Source organism: Archocentrus centrarchus, chromosome 19, assembly GCF_007364275.1.
Source record: "Archocentrus centrarchus isolate MPI-CPG fArcCen1 chromosome 19, fArcCen1, whole genome shotgun sequence".
Lineage (NCBI taxonomy): Eukaryota > Metazoa > Chordata > Actinopteri > Cichliformes > Cichlidae > Archocentrus > Archocentrus centrarchus.
This window is the reverse complement of record NC_044364.1, coordinates 28,476,956-28,504,155: the sequence shown is the minus strand read 5'-3', so window position 1 is coordinate 28,504,155 and position 27,200 is coordinate 28,476,956. Positions and strand designations below refer to the sequence as shown.

General features: G+C 42.2%; 3 protein-coding genes across 4 annotated transcripts; 2 read left to right on the top strand and 1 right to left on the bottom strand.

Moving 5' to 3' along the window:
* The first annotated feature begins 377 nt into the window (after positions 1 to 377).
* g6pc1a.1 (glucose-6-phosphatase catalytic subunit 1a, tandem duplicate 1) lies at positions 378 to 4,216 on the top strand. The gene is made up of 5 exons (XM_030754943.1): positions 378 to 595; positions 696 to 805; positions 2,290 to 2,395; positions 2,482 to 2,597; positions 2,881 to 4,216. Exons 1-5 carry the CDS (start codon positions 378 to 380, stop codon positions 3,387 to 3,389), a joined length of 1,059 nt encoding a protein of 352 aa, XP_030610803.1. The 3' UTR covers positions 3,390 to 4,216.
* A 2,124-nt stretch (positions 4,217 to 6,340) lies between these two features.
* Positions 6,341 to 12,998, bottom strand: psme3 (proteasome activator subunit 3). The gene is made up of 10 exons (XM_030754447.1): positions 12,812 to 12,998; positions 12,294 to 12,326; positions 11,687 to 11,749; positions 9,948 to 10,052; positions 9,799 to 9,847; positions 9,601 to 9,719; positions 9,330 to 9,466; positions 9,172 to 9,226; positions 7,651 to 7,737; positions 6,341 to 7,558 (listed from the first exon to the last, which is right to left on the bottom strand). Exons 1-10 carry the CDS (start codon positions 12,851 to 12,853, stop codon positions 7,478 to 7,480), a joined length of 771 nt encoding a protein of 256 aa, XP_030610307.1. The 5' UTR covers positions 12,854 to 12,998; the 3' UTR covers positions 6,341 to 7,477.
* On the top strand, positions 12,992 to 26,563 carry nbr1a (NBR1 autophagy cargo receptor a). 2 transcript variants are annotated; one of them, XM_030754445.1, is made up of 22 exons: positions 12,992 to 13,235; positions 13,573 to 13,635; positions 13,720 to 13,738; positions 14,730 to 14,752; positions 14,993 to 15,175; positions 15,400 to 15,477; positions 15,603 to 15,826; positions 15,948 to 16,067; positions 16,302 to 16,601; positions 16,957 to 17,116; positions 17,511 to 17,759; positions 20,172 to 20,303; positions 20,426 to 20,501; positions 20,709 to 20,819; positions 22,187 to 22,366; positions 22,468 to 22,626; positions 22,750 to 22,904; positions 22,991 to 23,400; positions 23,589 to 23,674; positions 23,893 to 23,980; positions 24,187 to 24,286; positions 25,060 to 26,563. In XM_030754445.1, the coding sequence occupies exons 1-22, from the start codon at positions 13,134 to 13,136 to the stop codon at positions 25,246 to 25,248; spliced, it is 3,207 nt and encodes a 1,068-aa protein (XP_030610305.1). In that variant the 5' UTR covers positions 12,992 to 13,133; the 3' UTR covers positions 25,249 to 26,563. The 2 variants fall into 2 exon arrangements, with proteins under 2 accessions (XP_030610305.1, XP_030610306.1); XM_030754446.1 differs by lacking the exon at positions 16,302 to 16,601.
* Positions 26,564 to 27,200: the final 637 nt, after the last annotated feature.

The window sequence follows — 27,200 nt, the reverse complement described above, 5'->3', positions numbered from 1 at the left end:
TGTTCTGTTTCCAGAGGCACGCTTATGAAAAGCTCAAAGCCATTTTGTTGTTTCTCACACTGGAGTTAAAGGATGAGAAGAGATAACGGGACTATGCTGGAAGTCTGCGATCTGTCCGAGGGGGAGCTGCTGCTTTCTGTTACGATAGCTTTTAGCAGAGGGGCCCCCTGAGGTGTAAAGGTTAAGGAACCTGTCTGCACCGTCCCAAAGGCAAACAAACTTGCTAGCCTTGAGTAAAGTCCAGTGGTTCCCCACTCAGTGGGAGAATAGGCAGGGCAGCCTGAAAGAACTTGACTGCAACCTAACCAACAAACAAAGACTAAACAGCTGAGATTTTCAGTGCCTCCTCCTCAGAAAGAGGTCTGGGTTGCGATACCATGGATCTTCTCCACAGCTGGGGCGTTGAGCTGGCGGTCTACCTGCAGACCAGATACAGCAGATACGAGGGTTTGTTCGATCTGGCGTCCACAGTGGCAGATCTGCACACCACGTTCTTCTGGTTATTCCCGATCTGGTTCCACCTGCGGAGGGACACAGCGCTCAGGCTCATCTGGGTGGCTGTCATTGGAGACTGGCTCAACTTGGTCCTGAAATGGTAATCAGGTGAAAGGGTTCCAACTTGAACCACAAATTTAAAAAAAGAATCAGAGACAGGGAACAACTGCATGATGACTTTTTTGGTTTCTTCACGCCAGGGTTCTTTTTGGGGAGAGACCCTACTGGTGGGTTCACGAGACCAAGTTTTACAGAGCAGGACCGGTCCCGTCGCTCCAGCAGTTCCCCATCACATGTGAGACTGGACCAGGTAGAGTTCATGGCAGACCTGTGGCCCACGTGAAAGCTGTCACTTCCTGAAGAGTTGATTGATGTAGTCCTTCATAATAGAATGATAAGATTTATCTAGGACAGTGAACTATAAGAATAATTAATACTGCAATATATCACCACCAGACGATAGTTGTACCAATTGGCAAGTGCCCACAGCTTCCTATGAATGGGTCTAGCCTTAACTGTGATAAGTAGGTAATAAAGCTCTGGCCTTTTGTAGTGATTTTTATCTTGTGCCAGTTGCCTTTGGCAGATCTTTGTCCTTATACGCAACAGTGGAATCAACTAAATGCATTTATTTTACTTGTTTTTATCCAGTATATGTGTGGAACAACTCCAACTACTGCAAACTTTAAGAAAAATAGCATACAATGATTTTATATTCATATTTCATACTTATCAAGATTTTATTTAACTGGTTCAGTGCCCTTTCACAGAGCGTGTACCCCAAGTTGTTTTGTTATTGCTAAAAGTTATAGATTTCCTTTAAATATGTGATGTTTTGCAATGTTTTTAAAAGAGGACAGCCATAAGAACACACTTACTGCTTGTGTGTGTGTAGCTGTGCAAAATGGAGAGATTGTGAGTTGCTGCCATAGACAGTACAAAACATGGATGTAGCTCACAGGTCAGAAAGGTGAAGCCAGTGTGTTCAGCAGTCGTCCGGTTGCATAGAAGCGTCTGGGAAAAGCTCTTTGGCTCTCTGACCTCAGAAAACACTTTCCGGAAGACTTTCTGGGCTCAGCTGCTCCTCTCAGGTACAACATGTGAAGTTAATTTTGTAAGTTATGATCAATATTAGAGTCAAAAAGGAGGCTTATCCAGGGTTTGCTCACTGGCTAACATGGATTAATCAGTATTAAAGATGGACATATCGTCCAGGTCTGAAAAGTGAAGCCAACCTTAAACCTGCATTCCATTTGATGGCCATCAACGGCCAGCCCCTGTCTGCAAAAAGACCATAAGTTATATAGAAGACTAGGGGAACCTGTCCCTTGGCTCCAGCCCTCTGTAAATGCTTTCCTGATGAGTTTATGAGCTCAGACACTGAACGCTAAGATGATGACAGTGAAAACACTCATGTCCATTCTTTTATGCTGTCTGTGATCTAAACACGATGACCACAAGCAATAAATACATGAAATTAAATAAAATCATGGAACCGTTGGAGGGATTATATTTTGTAAAACTTCCCTTCAAACACCTGTTTGTGGGTTAAGCCTTGGTTTTAGTGTTAAAGTCAGAATTAGGTTTAAGTTAGGGTTTGGCACACCAAAAACGCTGATAACAGAACGACTTCTAGCAAAATGTGACCTCAGACTTGGCACTACGCTTACTCGAGTCCCCTGCAACCCTAACCCTAACCCAAGTAGCAGATAGGGTGGTTATCAAGATAGCTGAAGAACAGACTTAATTACGAAGACTGAGTTACCAGTTTTGACCCAGTTTCTTTCCTTGCAGGAAGCCCTTCAGGTCATGCTATGGGTGCAGCTGGTGTCTGGTATGTGATGGTAACAGCACTGCTCTCTATTGCAAAAGAAAAACAGTGCCCCCCTTTGCTGTACAAGTGAGTCTGTGTTAATACAATCTTTTTTTCTGGCTCTTGGGAATCTGTGGGATCTGTGCACTTACATTTAGTATTCATCTTGTCAGATTTTTGCAGACGGGCCTGTGGATGCTGATGGCCATGGTTGAGCTGGTGGTATGCATGTCCAGGGTTTACATGGCTGCTCACTTCCCACACCAGGTTATTGCAGGAGTCATTACAGGTCGGTCCACCTAAACAATTAGGGATGATAAAGGGATGATGCTTGCAAAGATTTTCACACATGTAATTTTCATAAAACATTTTGTGAGGGGTGGAAATTAAGTCTACTGAATATTTTAGTGGGCAATGCTAAAAGATCAAACAATAAGCAGTATAGAGTATTAAAATGTGGCTCAAGTGTAAATTCATTGGCAATATTATAAAGATATGATACTTATGGTAAACCATTTTCACTTACAAATACCTGTTACCTGTTTAAAGGACCTTCTCTGTTGTTGTCGCAGGTGTACTGGTAGCTGAGGTTGTCTCCAAGAAGAACTGGATCTACAGCGCCAGCATGAAGAAGTACTTCCTCATAACCCTCTTCCTGACCTCTTTTGCTGTTGGCTTCTACGTCCTGCTCAAAGCTCTGGGTGTGGACCTGCTGTGGACCATGGAGAAAGCCCAGAAGTGGTGCATCAGGCCAGAGTGGGTCCACCTGGACTCTGCTCCCTTCGCCAGCCTCCTGCGCAACATGGGCACCCTGTTTGGCCTGGGTCTGGGCCTGCACTCACCGCTCCTCAGTGGCTCCAAGAAGAAGAGCGCGAGTGCCAGTTTCAGGATCGGATGCATTGTTGTCTCTCTATTCCTGCTTCAACTGTTAGATGGGTGGACATTTTCCCCTGAAAACCATATGACTTTCTATTCCCTTTCCTTTGGTAAGAATGTAGTCGCACTTTTGATCCCAACCACTCTGGTGCCTTGGGCTCTCAGCAAGATTTATCCTGTAAAGACAGAAGGCAAAAACCTATAGAGTCAACTGGAAATTAAGTTTCTATATTTACTAGGATTGTTCTCATTTTCAAAACAACATTAGGTCTCAGTTTCCCAGATTTGGATTAAGCCTCATCTGTGGAGATCCTCACTCATCTTTTTCTTTTAGTCTGCAGCTTAAACCATATCTAGGAAACTTGGGCCGGCCTCGTTCCCTCTTAGAAGTAATGGGATACTTGGCTCCTGGGAACAACATTCAGTGTCCAAATCTATATTAGACATTGAATGTTATTGTTCCCAGTGTCCAAATATGAATCAATATCTATATGGCCCCCCACTGAACACTTTCAGATGAACGCTGTCAACCTCTCTGATACACTGGGACCCCACGTTTGTTTAATCTGTACAAAAATTTCAAATGAATCCAAAAAACGTTTGTTTTTTGGGCAAAAAAGAAGCTTCAGATGTGCTGACAGGAGGGTTTTACTGCACAGAGACAGATCTGACCAGGATGCTATGCTAAGCTACGCTAAGCTCTCTCCTATCTGCAGCTCAGACACAAAAGTGGCACCAGTCTTCTCATTTAGCTATGTTGAAGTAAAATCTGAACAATTTTCTTCTAAAGAGTACAAATGGTGCTATTAGGATTTCAGCTGACACAGTGCTACTGCCATCATATTTCACCTCCTGAAAATCAAATAATGGTTCATTTTTGTGCATCTAATTAAATTTTTGTCAGGTTTAAATGCTGACAGATTCTTATGTTTACAATAACGGTCTTTTTTGGTGTCTGTAACACTGTAAGCTCCTTTCACGTCAACAGTATACAGGAAATAAAGATTTTTAGGAATACACACAACCAGCACCTCAGAAAACAAGTTTTTGTTTTTTTTGTTTGTTTTTAGCAAATAAAAACTGTTTCTTGTCATCATGTTTTCCTGCTTATCTGAGAAGCGCAGTGCAGTTTTCTCAGAACGTCTCAGACTGATACTGATTAATTCTCTGGCAGGAACAACCATTAAATATTAACCAGAGCATGCTCCACTCACTCAGCAGTCCCACATAGTGACACTGCCTTGCACCACAGCCATGCGCTTTCAAAGGGACATGGAGGGTCAAGGGGCAGAAAGCGTTGCAGACAACACGTGGGCCCCATAAGGCTTTAAAAATAGTACCTGGTTTGAAGGATCTCTGGATGTATGGTACTGAGATCAGCAGGATTGCAAAGGTCACAATCACATTATCGCAGACACACCTCTGTAAATCTGTTAATTACATAGTCAAACTGCAGCATATTGTACATCTGAATGCAACTGTAGGTCACCTAAAGTCAGCAGGAAACTGATGGCGGTCTCCCTGCAGCAGGTAGTTTAGACCCCACAGATCTCGACATCATGGAGTCAGTCTGGGATTTAATCCACCAAAGAACAGCGACAAGTTGTTAGAGGTGCTTGGAAAAACCCAGCTGCAACAGTTACAGATGGACATTTCATGGCACTGTTGTTGAGAACAACCTCACATTATCTTGCCTAAAATGCAGCACTGCACTATTTCACAAAATAATACAGTTCATCTTAACAGAGACCAATAATTATCAAGGCTTGTTGATCATTTTATCTTTTTTTTTTTTAGGTTGTTCTGGTTATTTCCGGTTCTTATCTTGAGAAGCTTTATGGGGCTGCTGTGTACAGGTGGGCTGCAGTGTGCTCAGGGGGACAGACGTCAGGAACATTGAGTAACTGTTTAGATCAGTTTACATTTCCAGCAGTCGGCTCAGCCGGGTGAGCTCCTCAGTTCAGATGCACAGATCTAACAAACCAAAACTAAACTGGATTGAAAAACAACAAAAATGAACAAAAATAAAAACTAATGAAAAATACAAAACTGTAATAACTCTGCTTGCAAATAAAAATCATGATGAAAAAAAGAAATTATCTGTAAACATTATTATATGTAAACTGAAGCACATATTTAGGGGAATATTGGAATTAGCTGTTAGTAAAAAGAATACTTAAAGTTAACATGTAACCAAAAAAAGGTGAGTGTAAGTTTTGCCTGCCCTGAGTTGTGTGAGCTTATGAGCCTTCTGCCCTCTGGACAGTAAAACATGCTCAAAAATCTAATCGTGAAGAGTGCCGGGGGTTCTCTTCTATCCTTTTGCAAACCCAATCAACATCGTACAGGTAAAAGCCCATCACATCATGCCAAAATGCAGAAGCATCAAAAGAACTAAAGTCAGAATGCTCATTGTGCAGAATAGTTCATAAAGTTCATTACACTCACCACCCACTTCATTAGATACACCCTGCTAGTACCAGGTTCTCTGAGATGGTTATTTGGGGAAACCCGTCTGGCAGCAACAACCACGCCACATTCAAAATGACTTAAATTACCTTTGTTCCCCATCCTGATGCTCAGCTTGAACTTCAGCAGGACGTCCTGACAAAGTCTGCGTACCTGAAGGTGCTGAGTTGCTCCAACACGATCGGCCTATTAGATATTTGCACTAGAACAGATGTACTTAACAAAATGGCCAGTAATTGTTGATACCCAACAATTACTTAATCTGTAATATCAAAACTCAGTGGTTAGTTAAAGTGGAGAAATTTCAAACTTCCAAATTGAGCTGCTTAACATTTGACTGAAGTTACCTCAAAGTTTTCCAATCTGGCACCCACAGATGAAACATTATCCACTTAAACACTATTTCATCAATTTTTTAAACTATGGATTTTCTTTTTTTTAAGTATAAATTTTGCATAGAATGAACGCACATAGGAAAAAGAATTTGATACTTGAACACAAGTAAATATTGTGCCTGGTTAAAATAGCAGACTCAGAAGTCACAGTGACATCTGCAGGTCAAGAGGAAACATTGTTTCCATTTCTCACCAGTATTTTACTTTATGCATTAAAAACCAAATACCCCCCCCCCCCCCAAAGAAAAACACCTACTTTTATTTGATATAACACAGCAATGTTATAACAATGTTTTATCAAAAAAGTTTTTTATTCAATACAATGAATGCACCAACATAAAAGAAGCTTTGTTGATGAAGCTTATGCTTTTTCGCTAAAACAATTCAAGCCTAGGACCTAAAACTTGCATCATTTTCATATTTCATGTTACATCTACGCTGTGCAATGTGTAACATTCACAGAAGGAATTAACAGCATATGTTGGGTATCCTATAAACCACTGTACTTGTGATGCAGGACGAGTCCCATATAAGACAAAACAGCAAAAACAAGAAAAGTGGGCAATGAACAACTTTGCTCTGAATATTTAAGAGATACAAACGAGGCAATTCACAAGAATCCGAGGATAGAATGTTTAATTAAAATTAAAAAATACAAAGCGCCTTTTAATGTCAGAAGCCCCTTTCAGACATGCATGTTTCAAATAACACATCTCAACTTTATCAAGTTACTGCTTAACACTTTTTTTTTTCACTCTGCAGAAGTCTGAATTCATGCATTAGCAGACAGGCATGCAGGCACGTTTCCCCATGTTGTGAGGTGCTCAGCTCACCAGAGAAGATCCTTTAATAACATTTTATCTCAGCTGTACCAATTTAATCTTTCACCTATGCCGACTAATCCAGGAGAAACTTGTACTCGGAGTCTGGGAACAGTGGGGCACATCTTAACACACACAGAGGCCCTGCTCTCTGCCACAACAGCAGACAGAACTGTAAAGAAGTGTGGCTGCACTTAAATACTAGCTGCCACATTTCACATGTGCAAGAACGTCTCCAAGAATTTGAAACATTAAAATAAGAATGACGTGTGAATGACAGGCTGCCGTGTAGTTAACAGCAATATTATGTGGCCCATGTCTGAAAGGGGCTTATGACCCGTCTCCCCATTTTCTGAGTGAACATTCTTCAAATGGTTTAAAAACAATATTTTATAATTAAAACAAAAATGTGTGTCCATCTATAGAAGCTATGTCTTTGTACTGGGCTGTCTTGATTGTACTGAAGTAGGTGAAGGTCTAGCTGTAGTCCTGCGGAGCAGGGCCCGGCTACTGTAGCTCAACAGGCATGGCAGAGAGACGGGGGGGTGAGACGAGGGGGCGACACGGGAGGGGGCGGGCGGGTGGATGCTGAAACAGCTGGATAAACATCAGTACAAAGCGTCAGTATTACTGCTTCGAGGCCTCTTGATCTTCTCGATGTTCTTCAGGATCATGTCGTGTAACGTCACCTTGAAACAAGCACACATACCCGTTATTGTTTTCTGAACCTAGATAAGAAATAAAAGTGAACAGATGATAAATAATAAAGACCACAACATACGTATTGATTTCTGAGCTCCGAAACTATGATTTTCAGACTGATGTATTCCTTCTCGTCGATCTCGGTTACTGTGCGCCGATAGTCCTCCTGTTTAAAAAGTTGATCCAGGGTTTAAGTGTGTTTTTTAATAAATATAATGAGAGAACGCTGCTCTGCTGAAAACCATAACAGCTGTTTGTAATAAAAATGACAAGACTGGACTTAACCCAGTATGGATTTGTCAATATAACCACATTTATTAGATATAATACACACAAAAAGGGACCACGTGATCATCACAGTATAAAACAAAGCCAGTTAAACTTCAGGGATCTCAGTCCATCCGGTGAGGAAGCAGAAACCACAGAGTAAACTTCACCTGCTTTGGTACCAGTCCAAGTATCAACAAAGGTGGTGACCACAGACCGTCGCTTTTTTCATCCCCAACGACCGACTGCAGCCCATTCAGGTTACGCAGGTAGTCCGACTCCTCCAGGATGGCACATCCATACATGCAGTCTCCTAGCACCGTCTCCGGAGTGGAGATGGGCCGTTAAATAAGGAGAGCTGGACAGGACCGCAGAAGGGCATCAACTACCTCAGCTCCTTTGTGTGAGGAGGAACAGGAGGAGCACTGAGACAGCCCCACAAAATGACCTCGAGTGTCACTCATGTGCATGTTTGTGACTGAAGTGTCAGAAACGGACTCCATGAGGGTCCGATGCCCTTCAGTGGGACCTATGCTGACTGACCAGCACTGTGCAGCATTCGCCTGAAAACACCAGAACAGGCAGGTCTGTGACTGGAAGCTCATTCTCTTCACAGACGAGAGCGCGTTCACACTGAGCCCATGTGACAGATGAGAGGGGCCAGCACCCTCAAAACCATTTGAGGGTCGTACTGTTCTTACCTCGACAGTGCACCTGTTAGTTTCATTTACACCCAAGCAGGTGAAATGGTCACCTTACTGGACAGACTGACATCGCTGGTGTTTAACTGATTTTGTTTTATACTGTGATAATCACGTGTTCCCTCAAATATTTTTGGCTGTGTAAAACACTGATTTTTTTTTAAAGGGTGCCAGAACAGTGAGACTGCATCGCCCTGTCAAGACTTAAAATTCTCTCCAACCCTAACCCTATCCCAGAGGATATCTGAATCTGGACTAGTTTGTACCATTTTCTTGAGATCAAGTAATTATTTGTAAAGATATAATGTGACATACTCAATTTGGCCCAATCTGAAAATCAGTTAACAGTCCAAAAACTTTCTGGATCCAGGTCCAGGAACCAAACGAGTTCCTTAACCTCTGACAGAAGTAAAGTTAAATGAACAAGGTGTGATATTTTGGTCCTTGTCTTATTGGTTACTGTACATGTTGCACACCACTAGATGTCACTGTTTATAGCTTTAAAACAAAGAACCACCCTTTTAGAAATGTCTTTTTCTCCAGATATTTCTTATAAGATAAAAAATTGTTAATTTGTAGCATTTGGTAGACTTTGACATCTATATGTCTTTACTTTCTAGCCATTTACTTACCACATGTGGATATTTTGCTATTTTAGAAACCAGCTTTGCCCTTGTGATGTAGTATCTGGAGATACAGAAAACAGAAAGTGGTCTCTCAACACAAAAGCCAATGTGGGACAAATCCCAAAGCTCACACACGACTGGGATTTCTGTAAGGTTCTACTAACCTGGATATCTGGTCGAGGTAAGATGCAGCCTCCCCTTCAACTGTTCTGAGTTCAGCTACTGTCTCCTCCTGGATTGACACCCCAAAGTTGTTGCCATCCTCTATTCTGGGGATGAGGAGCTGAACCCACATTTTAACCTGCAGAAGAGATGATTAGAGCTAAGAAAAGGGGAGGCAACATCTGAGATGCCATCTGACAAGTAAATGCTTACACTAACAGTATGGTAACAAAATAACATTACTTAGATAAGACCAGACTTCTGAGAACTTACTGTGTTACATTTTTCTATGAGTGTCCTGATCTCTGGCTTGACCTTTTCAATAAGATCAACGAGGTTTGCATTGCTCTTCATCATCCCACCCGGCATGACGAAGACCTTGGTGCCGGTCACTGATAAATAAAGGAGTAAAAAGTTAAATCTTAGTCATAAAATCCAGACCCAGTATTTGGCCAATGATACTGAACGTACCCATGTCATCACCACTTCCATCCTCCAGCTTTCTCTTTTTGGCATTTTGCTGTGAGACAGATGCAACAGTATTGGGAACAATTTCTCCTCCTTGCTCTGAACAGTTACTGTCAGCATATAAAAACTAAAGATTTTAAATGGAACCTCACCGCTTCTAGTCCGTCGTGGAGGTTTGAGAATAAGATGGGATCTGGCACTGCCAAGTTTATCTCTGAGTGAATCTCCTTCAGTTCAGTGATGTTTATGCTCGGATCCTGAAAAACAGACAAGATTAGTTTTCATGTGTCAAAATCTTCAGTCATGGTAAGAAGAACTCATCTGCTGCCAAATCTAAGACTTTACATGTCAGAATATCATAAAACATCATCTAACAGGTCCTTAGCAGGTCTTAGGTAACAACCTCAGATGATGATCATCATCATCATCAAATGACATATTACACTGTCATTATTTAACAAAACCTAAGATAAGATGCAGAAGCAGTGTGAGAAAAACACCTCATGACTCAGCAGCTTGCAGACCCACCTTTAGCAGCAACAACTTGAACTGTTTTCTGTATGACTTTCAGTCTCTCACATCGCTGTGGAGGAATTCTGGCCCGCTCTTCTTTAAAGTGTCGCTTCAGGTCATTGAGGTTTGCAGACATTAATTTATGCACAATCTCTTATGGTCCTGCCACAGTATTTCAGCAAGGTTGAGATCTGGTCTTTGAATGGATCATTGCAACACCTTGATTCTCTTTTTTTCAGCCACTCTGTTGGAGATTTGCTGGTGTTTGGATCGTCGTCCTGTTTTGCGACCCAGTTTCAGCCGAGCTCTAGCTGTCAGACAGATGGCCTCACATTTGACTCTAGAATGCTTTGATATACAGGAGTTCATGGCTGACTAAGACTGCAAGGTGCCCAGGCTCTGTGGCTGAAGGCTTTCTCCTTCCAAACAAGCCATGCTTGTTCAGTCTTTTTCCTAATTGTACCGTCTTGACCTTTAACATTTAGCATACTGAGGCCTGTAGAGTCTGAGATTCAACTACTGGGTGCATCTGCAACTAAGGATTGCACAGTCTGTCCTTGGGGTGAAATTGCTGGGACATCCACTCCTGGGAATATTGTCTTGAATGTTTTCTGTGTGAATAACAACATCTCACTCTAGAATGATGGACTTCAAATTGTTTGGAAATGGCCTGATAACTCTTCCCAGATTAATGGGCAGCAACAACTGCTTCTAAGATCATTGCTGATAACTTTCCTCCTTAGCATTGTGTTAGCACACACACACACACACACACACACACACACACCTGAATGCTCCCAATCAGCAAACTCTCAAAACTGCTTTTATAGATATGGTCACACTTGCAGATGCTAACCAAGTGCATTTGGTTAGCAGTAGCTGACGACTACTTATCCTCTTAATTCCTATGGAGGAGTAAGGGTGTACTTAGCTTTTCATACAGCACTTCTGTATTTTTGGTTTAGTTTTTGTTAAATAAATCATGACAGTGTAATCTGTCATGTCTTGTTCATTTAAGGTTGTATTTTACCAATTTCAAGACCTGCTAAAGTCAAGATTACTTTTATTATGTCCTGATACATAAAACTGCATAACTGAAGAGGGTATACTTTCTCTTTACCATGACTACCATAAGTTTGTACAGGCCGACTGCTTCTGCAATTGATTTCATTCAAATAGTACAACATGCTACCAATTCCAGTTTTCTGGGCATTTATGTAATATATTTTTCTTGCTGATATTATTTTTAAATTTGTGTGTGTAATAAAGACCAACTACCTGCTGCTGAATATTAAAGCCAGAAAAAGCACAGGAGTCTCAACTATCTGCATAACGATCTAAAATGATGTTTATTTACTTGAACAAACAATTAACTGACCTTGAGGAATTGGTCAAGCTCCAGTAACTTCTTTGGGAAAAAATTGGCGACTAGATCCTCTGCCTGGAAGAAATGTGCATTGTTAGTGGAGCCTTCGGGCATCATATTGGTGAGAAACTGTCATCTCAAATTAAACACACACATATATATATATATATATATATATATATATATATATATATATATATATATATATAGCAATACGTATGTATATCTCCGTTTAAAACTGGGTGGCTGGGACTGAGGTGATAGAGTGGGTCGTCAGTGGATTGATCCCCAGCTCCTCCAGTCCATATGTCAAAAATACCCTTAGGCAAGATACTTAACCTCACTTACCCTTGATGCATCCATTGGGGTGTGTGAGTGTACGTTAGATAAAATGTGCTTAAGCATAGATAAAAATGCTGCGTGAGACATTTGGTGAAAGAGACTTATAGCAGAAAGTGCGTTGAGTGCTCAAATTGAACAGAAAGGCATTAAATAACTGCCAGACTGATTTTTTTATTTTTATTAAAGTTTTCCCCCTCTGGTAAGTGGGGTTTAATGAACTCTTGCCAGGATAAATCCCTGTATGTATACATTTTACTTCACAAATTAACAGACTTACTTCTGCGGTGATACGTTCCCTGAAAGCACCGACCTGCAAACACAAAGATACGACAGTCTGAATATCGCACCAAGTAAAAAACAAACATTTTAATATCGTAAATTTGTTTATTTTGGTCCACAAGTGCCTCAGGGCAGGAGGCAGAAGCTCTAACGTGGTAACTCGACGCCGGAGTGAATAGCAGCTGGTTGAGTTAGCCAGCTTGGTAGCAAGGCCTTATTCAATGCATGTGGTCGTCCAACAGTAACCATTTTCCCAGGAAACAGACCTGTAAATCAAACTTTATCTAGTTCAACATGAGGCGTAACCTCACCCCGACACCACACCTGCGGGAAGGTTTGACAGGTGTACTGCAGTGGGCGGGAAACAATAAGCCGGTTAGCCGATAGCTGCTGTTAGCCTGGCCTTATCACATCTCCCACATCATGCTACCCAATGTGACTAACATGCTAGCAAAGAAAATGGCAACAACACGCCGCATAAACTCAACTGGAGTTCACAGAATGCCAAAACCTCACCTTGGATTTAATTTCACTGTCCACCTTGAGGAGTGAAGACATCTTATGTAGTCGAATTTGCGCAGAACGATTGTCCCAACAGCATTAAATTCACCTGTGAACGTATGGCTTATCACTTGTCAGCCACACTTCGTGAGCTTAAAGATGACGACAATAAACACGCGACGGCGGTGATGTTGCCAACGCGCTTGCGCGCAACGTCACCGTCTTTTTCCAGACGCAGCTGACGATGTAAACAAGAGAAAACATCCGAGGGCAGCGGGGCTTACACAGGCCGGGTTTCACGCAAATGATAGCCATTAAGCACCCATAGAAGGCGGACATGGGTCTCCCTGTTACTATTAAAGTCAATTTCCGGGGGAACGTGAAGAGGTTTCTGGCTCAGGATATGGATAAATTGGAGTGGGAAGCCGTTGAAGTCTGGGTAAGCCGCTAGCAGAGTCTTGGCTAAACGCTGGCGCAGTTTGGTGAAAAAAGTAGGCCCAGACGTTTTGGCCTAGACTCACAAACAGAGCCCCCGAAAGGCAGACGATACTGTTGCGGCAATATGTGTTCATAAATAGTAATTTTTAAGCGAGCCGGCACGTTACAAAGTAGGCACGCAACGGGAAATGTGCTCAGTTTGCTTTGAGGTTACTACATATGTATAATACAGTATCCAGCTGTGGGGAGCTTTCTCTCTGTTATTGTTCATGTTTCTCCTCTAACACGTGTTAGGAGAAAAACTGAACTGCTCTCACTTCTTCTGCGTTACTTTTCAGATCAAAGCATCATTTGGGATCAACCACTTTCAAGTGAAGTACTTTGATGAAGACAATGAAGAGGTAAGAAATCGTGTTTCAATGCTTCTGTTTTGGCTGGGTGTAAGTTCAGTTATTAATTCTGATCTCATTTACCTTATATTTCAGATTTGCATTAACAGTCAAGGTGAGAAAAACATTTAATTGCTTGTTTCATGTTTCATTTCATGTAGCATATGTTTAAGTTTAGGTCCTGGTGGTTTTTCAAAGGAAAATCACCAGGACTGTGATAAAAATAACTATAATCAGCATTTATATAAAGCTGGGTTTAATTTGCCCAAGATTAAAATACATTTTTGTTTATCAAATGACTAAAAATAGCAGGAAAAGGTATAAACCTGTGTTAACCAAAATAACAGAGTCTTTTCCATAACTACATGTGGATCCTTTATGCTTACATGCACAGTCACCCCCTAATATCCTGTTTGAGCCTGGAAACCTAGGAGCCCAGCTGATATAATCCTGATCTGATATGGGCCTATGACAGACAATATTGGCATTCTTGAATATGTTGTCCTAAATCATTGTCCAGGCCCTGTTTTTAAAGAATTTGCTCTGGTGGTGTGTTTACTTAAGTATTGTAATCTACAGAGAGCTTGCCACCAGATGGGGTGTGTGGTTTACATATAGGTGTTAAACAGAGACAAAAGGTAGAACAACAGGGGTTGGGAAGACAACAGTGAGGTGATGAATTCAAGGACATACACAGGTAAAACAAAGGGGAGATAGAATTGCAGGATCAAACACAGGCAGCTGCTTTCTGGTTATGGGGACTGTGATCAGGAAAGATTTGGATAATAGTGAATCTGTCTCAGTATTCTTCATCACACCCAGAAGCATTTTTCCACATTATGTTCTGTGAAAATATTTGGGCAGCAGACCGGTTTTGACTGCAATGTTGCAGAGTATGCATACCTATAAACGGAGAGGTGTGGACTCAAGCTGTGTTCTTAACTAGTTTGTGAAATGCATTCCTGGAAAGTTAGTAAATTTAGAAACTAATTTACTCATGGTGTACCTATACATAAAAATATTTTTTTTAAAAAGCAAGCAAAAGCAGAGATTTGAGACACAGAAATGTTTAGTTATTTACTGTTTGTTTGCTTTTTTCCCCACAGATGAATATGAAGAAGCCATTAAGGTACCGAAGCACTGCTGGGATTAAACAGTAAAGACCGAGTGAAAGTTTTTGTTACTACAGAGTCTCCCCTTATATAGAGAAGTTGTACTGTAAAACTTAAGACACAAAGAATACAACTATGTCCTTAATAACAAACATTGAAAATATGATAATATATGTATATGCAGTGTGCATATGTACTCATGTATTTGTATTTTGTATGTTCTTGTGGTGTGCATTTCACGCTGCTTCTCCATGCAGAGTGCAGAGAAGCAGGGAAACCAGTTGCATATGAATGTGTACAAGATGAAAGGGCAGGCCTGCGGGGGCCCGCTGAAGACCGAGGTGAAGGAGCTGAAAGGAGACCTTCGACCCGCTCCTCCTTACCCCTCGAGAGTTAAAACAGTGGACAAAGGCACGCAGGTCACCCCGGAGCGAGAAGCTGTAAGGAAATCTACTCTTTCCCCACTTTCTTCTCCCTGTAGATTCTCACATGTGTATATAGTCTGTTATAATTATAGTCTGTAAATTAATGTGAAGAGCCTTTGAAATCATTTTAATAAAGTCGGTGCCTCCAGTCAGTTAAGTCTTTCTGTCTGTAGGAAAAATGTTTGTACCTAAAACAAGCTAAAATCTCTGATGTTGCCACTTAACTGATTCTGATGCAGGTAGCAGTAAAAGACAACAAGGGGAACAAACCAGAAGACGAGCCCCCTCCCATGTGGTTCAGATCATACATGGAGAAGGTAAAATTTAACTGCTGCTGTGAAGCAGTGTTGCTACATTTAATATTTTTGATGCATGATTAATGCTTGAAATAAAATGCTGTGCTTCGCTTCTTTTTACATGTATAAAATTCTGTTTTTCATAGTTTAAAGATGAGGTGGTGAAGGAGGTAGTGGAAAGGATGTGCAGCGACTTTTCTGTCCAGTGTTGTACCCACAAGTCTCCTGAAGGGCCCCATGAGACCAGTGGGGCTATTGGCGGTATTATGGGACCCAAACCAGGCCCCTCCACCTCGAATGGATCCCTTGGCTACACCCCAAACTGCAGCAGCTGCAACAAACTCACCTCTGAAGGAGCCTACAAATGCAGGTATGCATAAAATGAATTCTAGTTATTATAACATTGTTCTTTAATTATTTTTACATGCTTGTTGTATTTTTTTTAAGCTGTGTGAATGTCTATATTGATGCCTTTTTATTTTCCCTGCTAGCGTGTGCCCATCCTGCATCCTGTGTGAGATGTGCAGACATAGCCATGACCCTAGCCACAACCTCGTGAGAACCAAGACACCTCTCTCCATCCCTGAACATGGAATGTCAGGAGAGTTAAGGTAAACTGCCAAATCTGAGGATAACTCCACCCACTACTTAAAACAATTTTACTCACTTCTTCTGGATTAATGAAGGAAAACATGAATAGAAACGCACACACAGTGGGATCGCAAATGATTCTTGCAGCTAGATTACTGTAATTCATGACTTATCAATGGGAATGTATTTTTGTTTTTGGAAAATAAACATTTGATAGTCCACAAATAGGTGTTCCTGATGACATTTTAAACCAGGTTCCCAAGGCGAGGAGACAGGACAGTGCGCAAGGCCGAGCGACAGCGCCTCAAAGCAGAAAGAAGGCAGCTAAGAGCCGAAGTGAAGGAAATCAAGAAGAAACTGAGACTGGAGAAGAGGGGGCTGCAGTGGAGTGGGCCCTCTACCTCAGGAAGAGCCACCCTGACAAACATGGCCTCCACATCCACCCAGGTCCCTGCTCTGTCCCCTCCTGCTGCCTCAGACACAGCCTCAGGTCCAGCCCCAGTCCAAGGTCCCAACCCTGCCCTGGTCCCTGAACCCCAGGCCTCCAGTCCAGAGTAAGAGCCACCTCGGAAGAGCGTCCACCAATGCTGGGTACCTTGAACCCAGCATGGATGCCAAAAAGTCTTTTTTTTCCAAGAAAAGAAATGAAAATATGCCATCTTTGTAATCTAGTCTGTATGAGTGTATCGCTGGCTGCTCTGGGGTGGTGGAAATTGTTGGAACTACCTCAATGTGAAAACTGCTGCTGCTGCTTCATAGATTTTCTAAGAAAAATGCTTTTGAGCTGCAAAAAAAAAAAAAAAGAAAAAAAAATCTGGGGTCCTGCTTTTTTGATTCGTAGAGAACAAAAGATGGGTATTATAAGAAACCAGGGCTTTTTTCAACAATGCTCTGTACACTTGAAACTAGGGGTCCCGGGGTCTCGCACACGTCCTTGGTGCCCACAATGGCTGCCTTGTTTCTGGATGAAAATCTGCCTGACGGCACCAATCTGGAGCCTGGTACCAAGTTCATCAAATACTGGAAGATGAAGAACACGGGCTCTATCTGCTGGACCTCAGAGACTAAGGTACCCCTCCCACTCGTCAAGAGGACAGGCTGCACTCTCTTTCCCTCCTGCTTTACTTCCACTATGAGCCCCCACTCTACTCATAGCCTCTTCTTATCCACTAATAGCTGTTAAGATTTTTTTACCCAGCCTAATAACACTAACGCCCTCTTTGTCTGAGATCTTTATTATTTTAATTCAGTTAATCTGTGTCGTAGTTTAATTTTGAAGTCTTTGTCACTGTTTGAGTGGATGCGTGTGCGCATGTGTGTGTGTGTGCGTGTGTATGTGTGCCCCTCACTTGAGTGTGTATATTTTTTAAGTTGTGTGACTTTGGTTGCATGCTCTTGTCTTTGTGCTTTTTCGCATGTGTATTCCTATTTTGTGTTTTGTGTATGTGTGTACGTGCACCCAGCTAGTGTTCATGTGGGGAAACCTCAGCTTGGCATCAGAGGAGAAGAGGGAGGTGCCGGTGCCCTTGCTGCCTCCCGGACATGTGGGAATGGTCAGTGTGGCCTTAGTTGCTCCTGTGACAGAGGGGACGTACACCTCCCACTGGCGCCTGGCGCACTGTGGGTCTCAGTTTGGCCCGCGTGTCTGGTGCAGCATCGTGGTCAAGCAAAGAGACAAATACATCGGATTCAGGCATCAGAGAAAACGACTGGCAAGTCTGCTATTCAATAACTCCCCGCACAGCTGCTACATGTGCACGTGTCGGTTACTGAGTTAATTCAGATAGTTAGTCCTGGGCGTGGATGATGCACTTTACATATTTAATTTTTCTGAAACAAAAAACTCAATTATAGGGCTGTAACAATTTGTCAGTCACATAGATAGAAAAATTAAACTGTTATAATGCATTTTTAAATATTTCATGTTTGCTAAATGTGTGGATTTGCTTTTCATATCACAGCAAATTTCGCAAGTTAGGCTTCAGTAACACGGGCCTAGAGGCCAGTTGGCGACCCCCTGGTGACCAGAAGGAAAGGTATTCCTCTATTGGTTGGCCAGTGGTTGGTGGAGGTTGCTTGCTGCCTCTGGGTGAAAATTGTTGCAAAGGGGGAACTGCATCAAAAACCTCCTGGTGATTTCTTTGGTTGCTAGCAGATTGCCACAGTCACCTGTGGTTTGCACTGAAGACGCTGACATCTGTGCACACACTCGCCGTGTACTCTGCAAGCTGCAGTGAAACTTGAAAAACTGTGACGTGAACAGCGAATGTTTGACTGCAAAGTAAAAGTTGTGCCTTTTGAAATGTGTTGCTTGCAGCAGTAAGGCGCAACTTTTACTTTGCATGCAAATGCACTTCTCGAAGTTTCACTACCGCTTGGTGAGAATTTTGCGAGCGTATGCATCTTCAATGCAAACCACTGGTGAACATGGCAACCTGCCAGCAACCGAAGGAACCACAAAGCGGTTTTCACTGGAGCACCGTATACCTCTTTGCAATCAGTCCCACCCTAGCCATTGCCGCCCACCTCCCATTGCCACATGCTGGCTGCAGAATATACTTTTCTCCCAAGTGACTGTGGATTACTGGGGGCAGGGTGTCACCAGTCGGTCTCTGGGCCTTGTAAAAGGGGCTTTAACAAATAATTTCACAGGAACAACTCGCAACCAGCCGCTGAGCACTCATTTTTCCCTCCTTGCAGCTGGGTGTCAGATAGTTATCCACCGTTTTGTCGGCCTGTGTAATTGGGGCCTTATTAATAAATGCTAAAATAACTGACAGATTAATTACCAAGACCCTGTTTCCCAAAAAGTTGGGATACTATATGAAAATGTTAATAAAATCAGAGTGCAATATTTTGCAAATCAGTCCAGGAACAACTATATCAAGTGTTGAAACACTTTTTTAAAACATTTATGCTAATTTTAAATTGTGTGTGGCTCTATAGGGTAGTGATTTACACATTCACCCAACAAGTGAAAGATTTCGTGTTCAATCCCAGGATGAAACTCATCCCTCTGTGGTTACGTCAGGAAACATGCGGAGCGCCCCGCTGTGGCAGTCCCTCCTGAACATGGGAGCAGCCAAAAGTAGCTTCTTCATTTTAAATTGGATGCCAGCAAAACATTTAAAAAGTTGAGAACAGGGCAACAAAACACTGGAAGAACTAATGAGGTTAATTAGTAACATGAGTGGATATGAAGAGAGCATCACAGACAGACTGAGTTCTTCAGAAGTAAAGATGGGGAGATGTTTTCCACTCTCAGTCCATCTTAAACAGGCCCAAAGAGCCCATGCAGTCACACAGCTGCTGCCCATTCAATGCTGAGATAAAGTATAAGACTGTCCTGTCGTCTGACCAGTCATACATCTTTTTCTTTTTTGTCACTTAGCTCATAGACCCCAAAGCGGGCAGGGATGATCTGCATTGTTATCAATGCACAGTTCAAAAGCCAGCATACTTGATGGTATGGAAGGGCCTCAGTGGAGATGACTTGGGTAATGATGCTGAACAGTATATGTAGGATTTGGAGTAACGTGTGCTGCCATTCAGAAGACGTGATTGTCTGGGAAGTTCTAGCCTAAGTAATAAAGAAGCACATTCTGCATGGATTAAGGCTGCACGGCTCCATATCGTGCTAAACTACCCACACTTGTGAGCCACTGCAAACATTTTGGCCATAATGAAACTAAAAGTGTGACACAGGAGGCTTCGGACTGTTGAGCAAGAATGGGATTTTGTTTTTGAAACCCTTTGGCTTTTTCTGCTCACGACAAATGAAAAAAATCAGTTTCAACATTTGATATACTGATGTATAATTGAGGTGTCTTAAAATAAATAGGCAATAATTCATTTCACAGTATTATCTGTATGTAACTAGACCACATCATATTTACTGATCTGTACTGCAGTATGTGAGCATGTGACTCTGTGTAATTACATCTGAAGGCATAAGAAAATAGAAAATCCTGAATAAGACCGCAATAAAAAAAGTCAATGTGTGTAAAAAAAAAAAAAAGCATGAAAAAAACAGCATTTTTCAAATTTTAAAAGTCATATTATGAATAGAAATGTTTCAGTACGCTGCAGTGATACTAATTATGGCGTGCTTGTTTGTCCTTCAGAAGAAAGATTTAAAGCCTGTGAAGAAAGAGGTGAAGCCGGAGGAGAAGGAGGTGCGGTCCAAGGGTGGCTTCTTGGCAGGCCTCTTCCCTGAAGACTACTACTTCCCACCAGTGGACTTCATGACTGCACAGGTGTGCGCTCACAAAGCTCAGAAAGCTGAAACATGTTTTGAAATAGCTTCATTACTCCTTAAAGATGGCCAGTGGGAAATACACCGGCACTGATTTTTCTATTGATCTGATTTGTTCCTAAGGATCTGCTGTCATTTGAGTTGCTGGATTTAAATTTCACGGACGACCTTGAAAAGGTTCCTCACAACACCCCTGAAGGTGAGCAACGCTTTAATAAATCTGTCCGTTAATTATATTTCTTTTCTTCCTGCTTTATTTCATACAAAATTTCTGAGATATTTATTTTTTTTGTCTGTTTTTGGAAGAAAGCTTCTGGCTGCACTTTGTTCTTTCCAGGTTTAACAGTTTAACTGTGAATGCGTCCACGTTTAAGGATACAAACTGTGTTTTCTCGCTCATTTCTAGATCTGACGCCGTGCATATCCCCCCTCCCCTACTGCACCGTCATGATAGACAAGGCCAGCCCATCTCCCAAAAAAGAGGACACAGAGGTCTCAGCAGTTCGAAAACTTTTTGGTGAGACGAGCAGAGTAATAGAAAACATTCAGAGTAATGTGTATTCAATATGAACTCTTAAAATAATAGGAAAAGAGTCTGCCAAAGCCGTGTGTTATGGTGTTATTTGTTTTAATTCAGTGAAGGTTTAGAGGGCAGCTCCAGGCATTTCACGCATTAGATTTAGGTTCAAGTTCATTTCTTCTTACCTCTAAGTAGATTTGTTTTGCAGTAGTGAGTCATCCATGTGTATGTAACATTTTTCTGATCTATGGATCTATTGTGAGCCTACAGTGTAGCCTGCACACGTGGCTGACACTGTTGCCAGCATTTATAGCTGTACTGGTGTCCTGTAGCGCTCTGCAGTTTTGCTGCAAAAACACTAGTGGGTGGTGGAGTTTCTCTCTTCGGTTCTCTTCCAGTCATTTAAGAAAAAAAAAACGGTGACAGAAATAGTAGCAGCTGGAAACGAGAGTGCCAAAAGGGCCAATCACAGTCACCGCGGGCTACATCAACATGAGATGTGGTTACATTTTGGTGGAGGTGCACCCCAGGGCTTCTGCACGGTCTGTGGGCCTGACGTAAATAAATCATACCTTTAGATAACAGATAAGCAACCTACTGCCAACATATTCAAAGTACTAATCATTAAAAAAACAATAACAATAATAAAGGTTAAAAAATAAAATAACATAAAGTTGCTTCTGTGTCATCTAAGATATAAAATCTCTGATTTCTTCATCTGAGCGATGGCTGCTGGAACAATATTTTTACAACACGTGCTTCTAAATGTTGGCACCATAAACCTTCATCAAGAAGGAAGAGTTCACAACTGTCTGCACACAGGGTGCAAGCTGTTAATTAAAAATCAAACCAGCTAATTGCTGCAACTGTCTGGTGGCTCAGCAGTCAGCCCACGAGGACCTTTCACAATTTAATTTCTGGATTTAATTCAAGTTTCTGGTCTTTACAGATAAACAGCCAAACAATGACACAAAGGAAAAACAGAAAAAATCAAAGCGTGATTTAAAAATAAATATATATATAAAATCATGGTTTTGTGAATATGGAAGCAAAACAGCTAGGGCTGCTGTATTAATGCTGGTGCCACAATTACCAAAAAAACAGCGGATTTAATAAACATTAAAAAATTAGGGGGACTTTCATGCAATTTAATTGTAACTCACCTGAATAAACTAAATAAATGTGACCTGAACTAAACCTACAGCAGCATGAAAGGGAGTGAAAATACTCGTTTTATATTTGAAATCAGTGGTAGCCAAAACTGTAATGAATTTAAATTCACTGCACAGTGCTGACAGATGCTGCTGCCTCTGTTTCGGCATAGGTAAAGTGCTGAATTGTCACGTTTGTTGAACTTTCCTCAGGCCGGAAGCTGAGGAATCTGACGGAAGTGTTTAGGCCTGTGCTCCAGGAGGAGGAGAGGGACGAGGAGATCAGTGGAGCCCAGTTCCTCTGTGAGACGGTCATGCGCTCCCTCACTTTGGAAGAAGCCCCCGACCACAGACCCCCACGCAGGCCGCAGCACTGCTGCCACCCACCAAAGGGTGAGGAGCCTCGCTGTTATCTTAACAGTTACAAACACCATCTCGTACGGTGTGCTTGGTTACTAAGCTGTTGTTTTTCCACCACTGTCACACATTTCCAGCAGTTTCCCCGGATCCGAGCTTTGAGAGAACAGATGAGTCTGAGGAGACGGACGAGGTGCACGAAGGAAATGAGACCTGTGCCATTAGACTTGAGACTTCATCTCCACCTGCAAACACAGGTCTCAGCTGGATCGCCCAGAAAGAGGAGACAAGACCAAGTTAGTGCAAAACATCCAGGATTCATTTATTCCTGTTTATTTCTACAAAAATGTTTTTTTTCTCTTTATAAACGGGGCTGTAATTGAACTTCAGGCTTAATTTTTTTTTTTCCTTCTTGCTAGTTTCTCCACTGGAACCAGAGAATAAAAACCTGCATATCAGCTCACTTCATTACAGCGAGGACAAAGAATTTGTGGTTTCTGATCCTACGCAGAACATGACGGATGATCGAGAAGAGAAAGAGGAGGGTAGAAGCAAAAGAGAAGACTGGGATGAGGTGACTCTCTCAATTATGGTTTAGATCTAAATTATAAGAGTTGTAGAAATTCTCATAACGTGAGAAATTCTTCTCTTGTGTGTCAGGTCAGCAGCCAGACCTCCTCGGTCTCCTCTGACGATTACATCGTCATCCTCCCAGACTGCTTTGACACCAGCCGGCCTCTGGGGGAGTCCATGTACATCTCCGCCATGTCGCAGCCTGGCACTACTGCTGCTGCTGTCAGCGCAGCCGAACCAGACGTAGGCCAGGAGGAAGAGCAGGGTTTCGACATGGAGCTGGGCAGGGATGCACCGCAGAGAGAGAGGCAGGAGCTGACAGAGGTGGTCGCTGCCGAGGATTCACTGGCAAACACCGGGCCGCCACCCGTCGCTCAAACCAGCAGCATGAACCAGATGCTGAGTGCCTCCCAAACTGTGGACGCTGTGGTGATCACCCCTGAAGTGGTGCCATTCCCTGACCCCCTGCTACCCCCACCAGCCCTCTACTCACCCAGGTTAGACGGGAGGGAGGGGGTCAGTGACATGACCAGTATCCAAATAGGTTAACCCTGCACATGAGGTTAAAATATTTGCATATTCAATGATATGGAAGCAAAATTATATCTTTTTCTCCTACCAGTATTATTCCTGATGCTCTGAAATTGCCTCCTCTGTTTTAATAAAAGTGCCTGTATCATTTTAGGTCTGAGGCACTGTACCTGGCTGAGGATCCCAGTCCTTCAGCCTGTGAACCAAATGAGCCACACCAACCACGGGTCCACCTCAATAGTGAGTATTCCTGCCGCTGTAATTGGATGTAACGACATTATAGCATTAGGTGAGTAATGACATAGCTCACACGACCCAGGAAACACATTTTTGCCCACTGTGGCAAGACAGGAAATGAGACTGCATGGCAGCTTTAGGGATGTGTTGCTTTAGCAGAAGCCTCTGTTCCTCATCTAACATGTATTTTTGTATTATTTCCTTTTTTATCTGTTCTGCAGTATCATCTGGTCTGTCAAGATCAGCAGGCTCAGGAGCCAGTGCCTTTGAGACATACAATCCCAGACCCAGCCACGCTCTGCAGCCAAGGTGCAATACAACAAGCAGGCTTCATTTTTGTTAAGGGAACTCTTTTCTGTTGTGTTGTATCTGTCTTTAACGCCTTTTTATTAATTATTCAGCAGAATCAGTGATATGCTGTCTGCTTTTCGTGACAGTTGGGATAACTGGACCACACTGCTTCCTGTAAAACTGTTATATAACGTTGTGTAATCACAGTGCTGTGTTTGTGGCAGGGACCAAGGAGGAATCACGGAGGGACTTGTTAAGGGGGCCCTTTCTGTGGCAGCGTCTGCTTATAAGGCTCTCTTCACCGGACCGAGCTGCTCAGTAGAGGTACAGAACACACGCTGTTTGGAAACACACACAGTTGAGTCCCAACAAGCATTTACTGCACTAAAGATTTATGTAACTTCTGTATTATTTATTTTTGGGGCTAATTAATGTTTAAAGTGGCTGTAATTAATAATATAATGGGTCATGTGAATATTTGTATATGAAATCAAACTCTCTCTGCTCACTTGTAACTCCTTCCCCATCCCTTCATGCCAACCTTCTTCTGATTGGCTCCCCCTTGTAAACAGAAGATGGTTGGGGTCTTGTCCACTCAAAGCCGGGGCCATAAGTCTGAGATGACCATATTAGTCATATCCATACTCAGTGTATGAATTAAGTGAAGTATTAGTGAAAAATCACGTGCTTTGACGTTATATAAACAATGGATATAAGCACCACCGCTTTATGATGATCGCATTGTTTTACTGTGAGAGTACACTCATTTGTACTCCTTTCTGATTCTAAAGATGACCAAAACTTACAAAATGAACTTCAGATTTTACTCATTATGGCTCAAAATAAAGTGTTCACTCACAGAGCGAGGGCGCTTACGGACGTTTTCTCAAGGAATTCTGTGCAACCAGAAGTCGTTCTGAAAGTGCCTCGACTCAACTCGCTGAAACTTTTATTGTCAATTGCTGCCAAATGTACAAGACTATCCTGTCTATCTTTGGCCTTTTTGGAACAATGTGAGGCTTCAGGAATCAGTGAAACCCTCAGAAAGAGCCAATTGTAGTCATTTGGCTCATCCACATTTCTCCCCTCTTTTCCAGCGAGGCATTGACCCAGCCACCAGACAAGGCCCTTCCAAGATGGACACGCTGTTGGAGATGGGTTTCAGAGACCAGCGGCTGAACCGGCGGCTGCTGAAGAAGCACCTCTACAGCCTGGAGCACACTGTCGATGAGCTGGTGCAGTTGGCTGAAAACCGACGCAACAGAGATAATGTGATTCTGGAGTGAGGGAGAGAAAGATGAGAAAAGGCAGCCTAAAGGCTGACTTTAAAACACAGTGTAAAGAGAATAACTGGAATAAATTCCAAACAGATAGGAAAATGCATTATTTTTTTCTAATTCATGCAATTGGTTGAGGGTGGACAGATCATCTGGATCAATAAGAAAATTTAAAAAACTAAAACAAGAGCCTTTATTTCTTAATCATGGGAAATAAATGAACATTCATTAGTGGCTTCGCCTGCCTTTGCCTTTAATTTAGCTTTACCATTTTGATGCAGTTAACAGCAGATGCACACTTAGAAATTACGATGATAGCGGCTAACCTTTGCCATGCCTACCCGGGCCATAGAACCGTATGGTGCTGGTCAAAAAGGAGCAGGACAAAAGTGTGTATTCCAGCTCTTCATCTTGGTGTTCGTGTGGCTGTAGCAGCTGCTTCCTCAGTGCTGAGAAATAAGTGTTTTGGCTGGAGTCTAATGGAGCACAAAGCTGTGAAAATGAAAACTGCTGAATGTCTGAAAATGTTCTTAAAAGCCAGCGCTCGTGTACGACGATGCTGTAAAGCTACGTGGATACTCTGCGGGTCAAGGGTCAAAGTGCAGTAATAAGAACAACAAATATTTAAGATGTTTCTTGATTATTGTAGTGAAATCTGCCTAACAATGCAATCTTTTTCTGTATCAGAGTACTGTTATTTTAGATGTTGACATGTGGAATGTACACAAAACTGTCCGAACAGGTCGCTGCTCGGATGCAGATGTTTTTGTTTTTATACTGCTCTTTATTAGGAGACACCTGCATGACAGGTAGAGGCTTTTAGAGACGAGTTGTGTTTTTCGTGGTTTTAGCACAGTTAGAATGGAAAATGTCCACTTTGCATCATCATTCCTGCCTGCCTGCATTTCTGCTCGTTTAACCACCAACTGCAACCTAGAAAATGTCTTCAAACACTAACTCGAGCCGAAGCGTCTCTAACAGCACATTCCTCAGTCTCATAATACAACCAAGTCTGTTTTTATCATTACATTTCCACAATCATTTGTTTACTGAAAGACAGTTAACTGACAGTGTGATGGGTGTGTGTGTGTGTGTGTGCGTGTGTGTGTGTCAGGTTTTAAGTTGCTGTACACCTCTTTGACTTTGATTTTTGTGTGTTTGGGGTTTCCTCAATCAGTATTTTCTTATGCGTACGATTGTTCATATTTCAAAGATCAGTGCTCTAGAGAATAATTCTGAATATATCTACAATCTCAAATTATTCTGCTACAATATATACATTAAATAATGTTCTGTCAATCTGCCAATAAACTATTTGCACATCTCTGTTGCCTCTCCAGTCAATGACAAACACCTGAATGTAGGTCAAGGCACACTGCATGCTGAAATACACAAGTAATACACTTCTGGATCCCCGAGGCCACTGTGGCCACAAAGGGACGGACATGGTCAGCAACAATACTTACTGTAGGTAGGCTGTGGTGTTTAAACGATGCTCAGCTCCCCTACTGCCTTCAGCCATCAACACCATCAGCAGCAGCCTGAACCGTTGATACATGATTGCTTGGACCCGAATAAGCGGAAGAACATGGATGGATGGAAGCTCATATCTGCAGCATAAATGTGGAGGAAAACTCACCTGAATACTCGCCGCGTGCCTACCTGTTTCAACCTTTTATGAAATAAAACTTTTACCTCTCTCAGCATCTGCTTTTGAGTAAAAAAAATAAACTGTGCCAATTATGACAGTTATAATAAAGTGAATTGAAATCTATGGGTCAATAATGAAACAGCAAAGATGGTGGGAGAAGCAGAAAGTCTGTTAAATACACAAGTCCTGATGTAAAGTTGAGGCCACTGTTGTCAGATTTGACTGTTTAAAACTTATGCTGACAAAAGGAGGGACACAAGGTGCCCCATTAAAGCCGCAGTGACTGCAGAGGAAACTCATTTCCAACTTA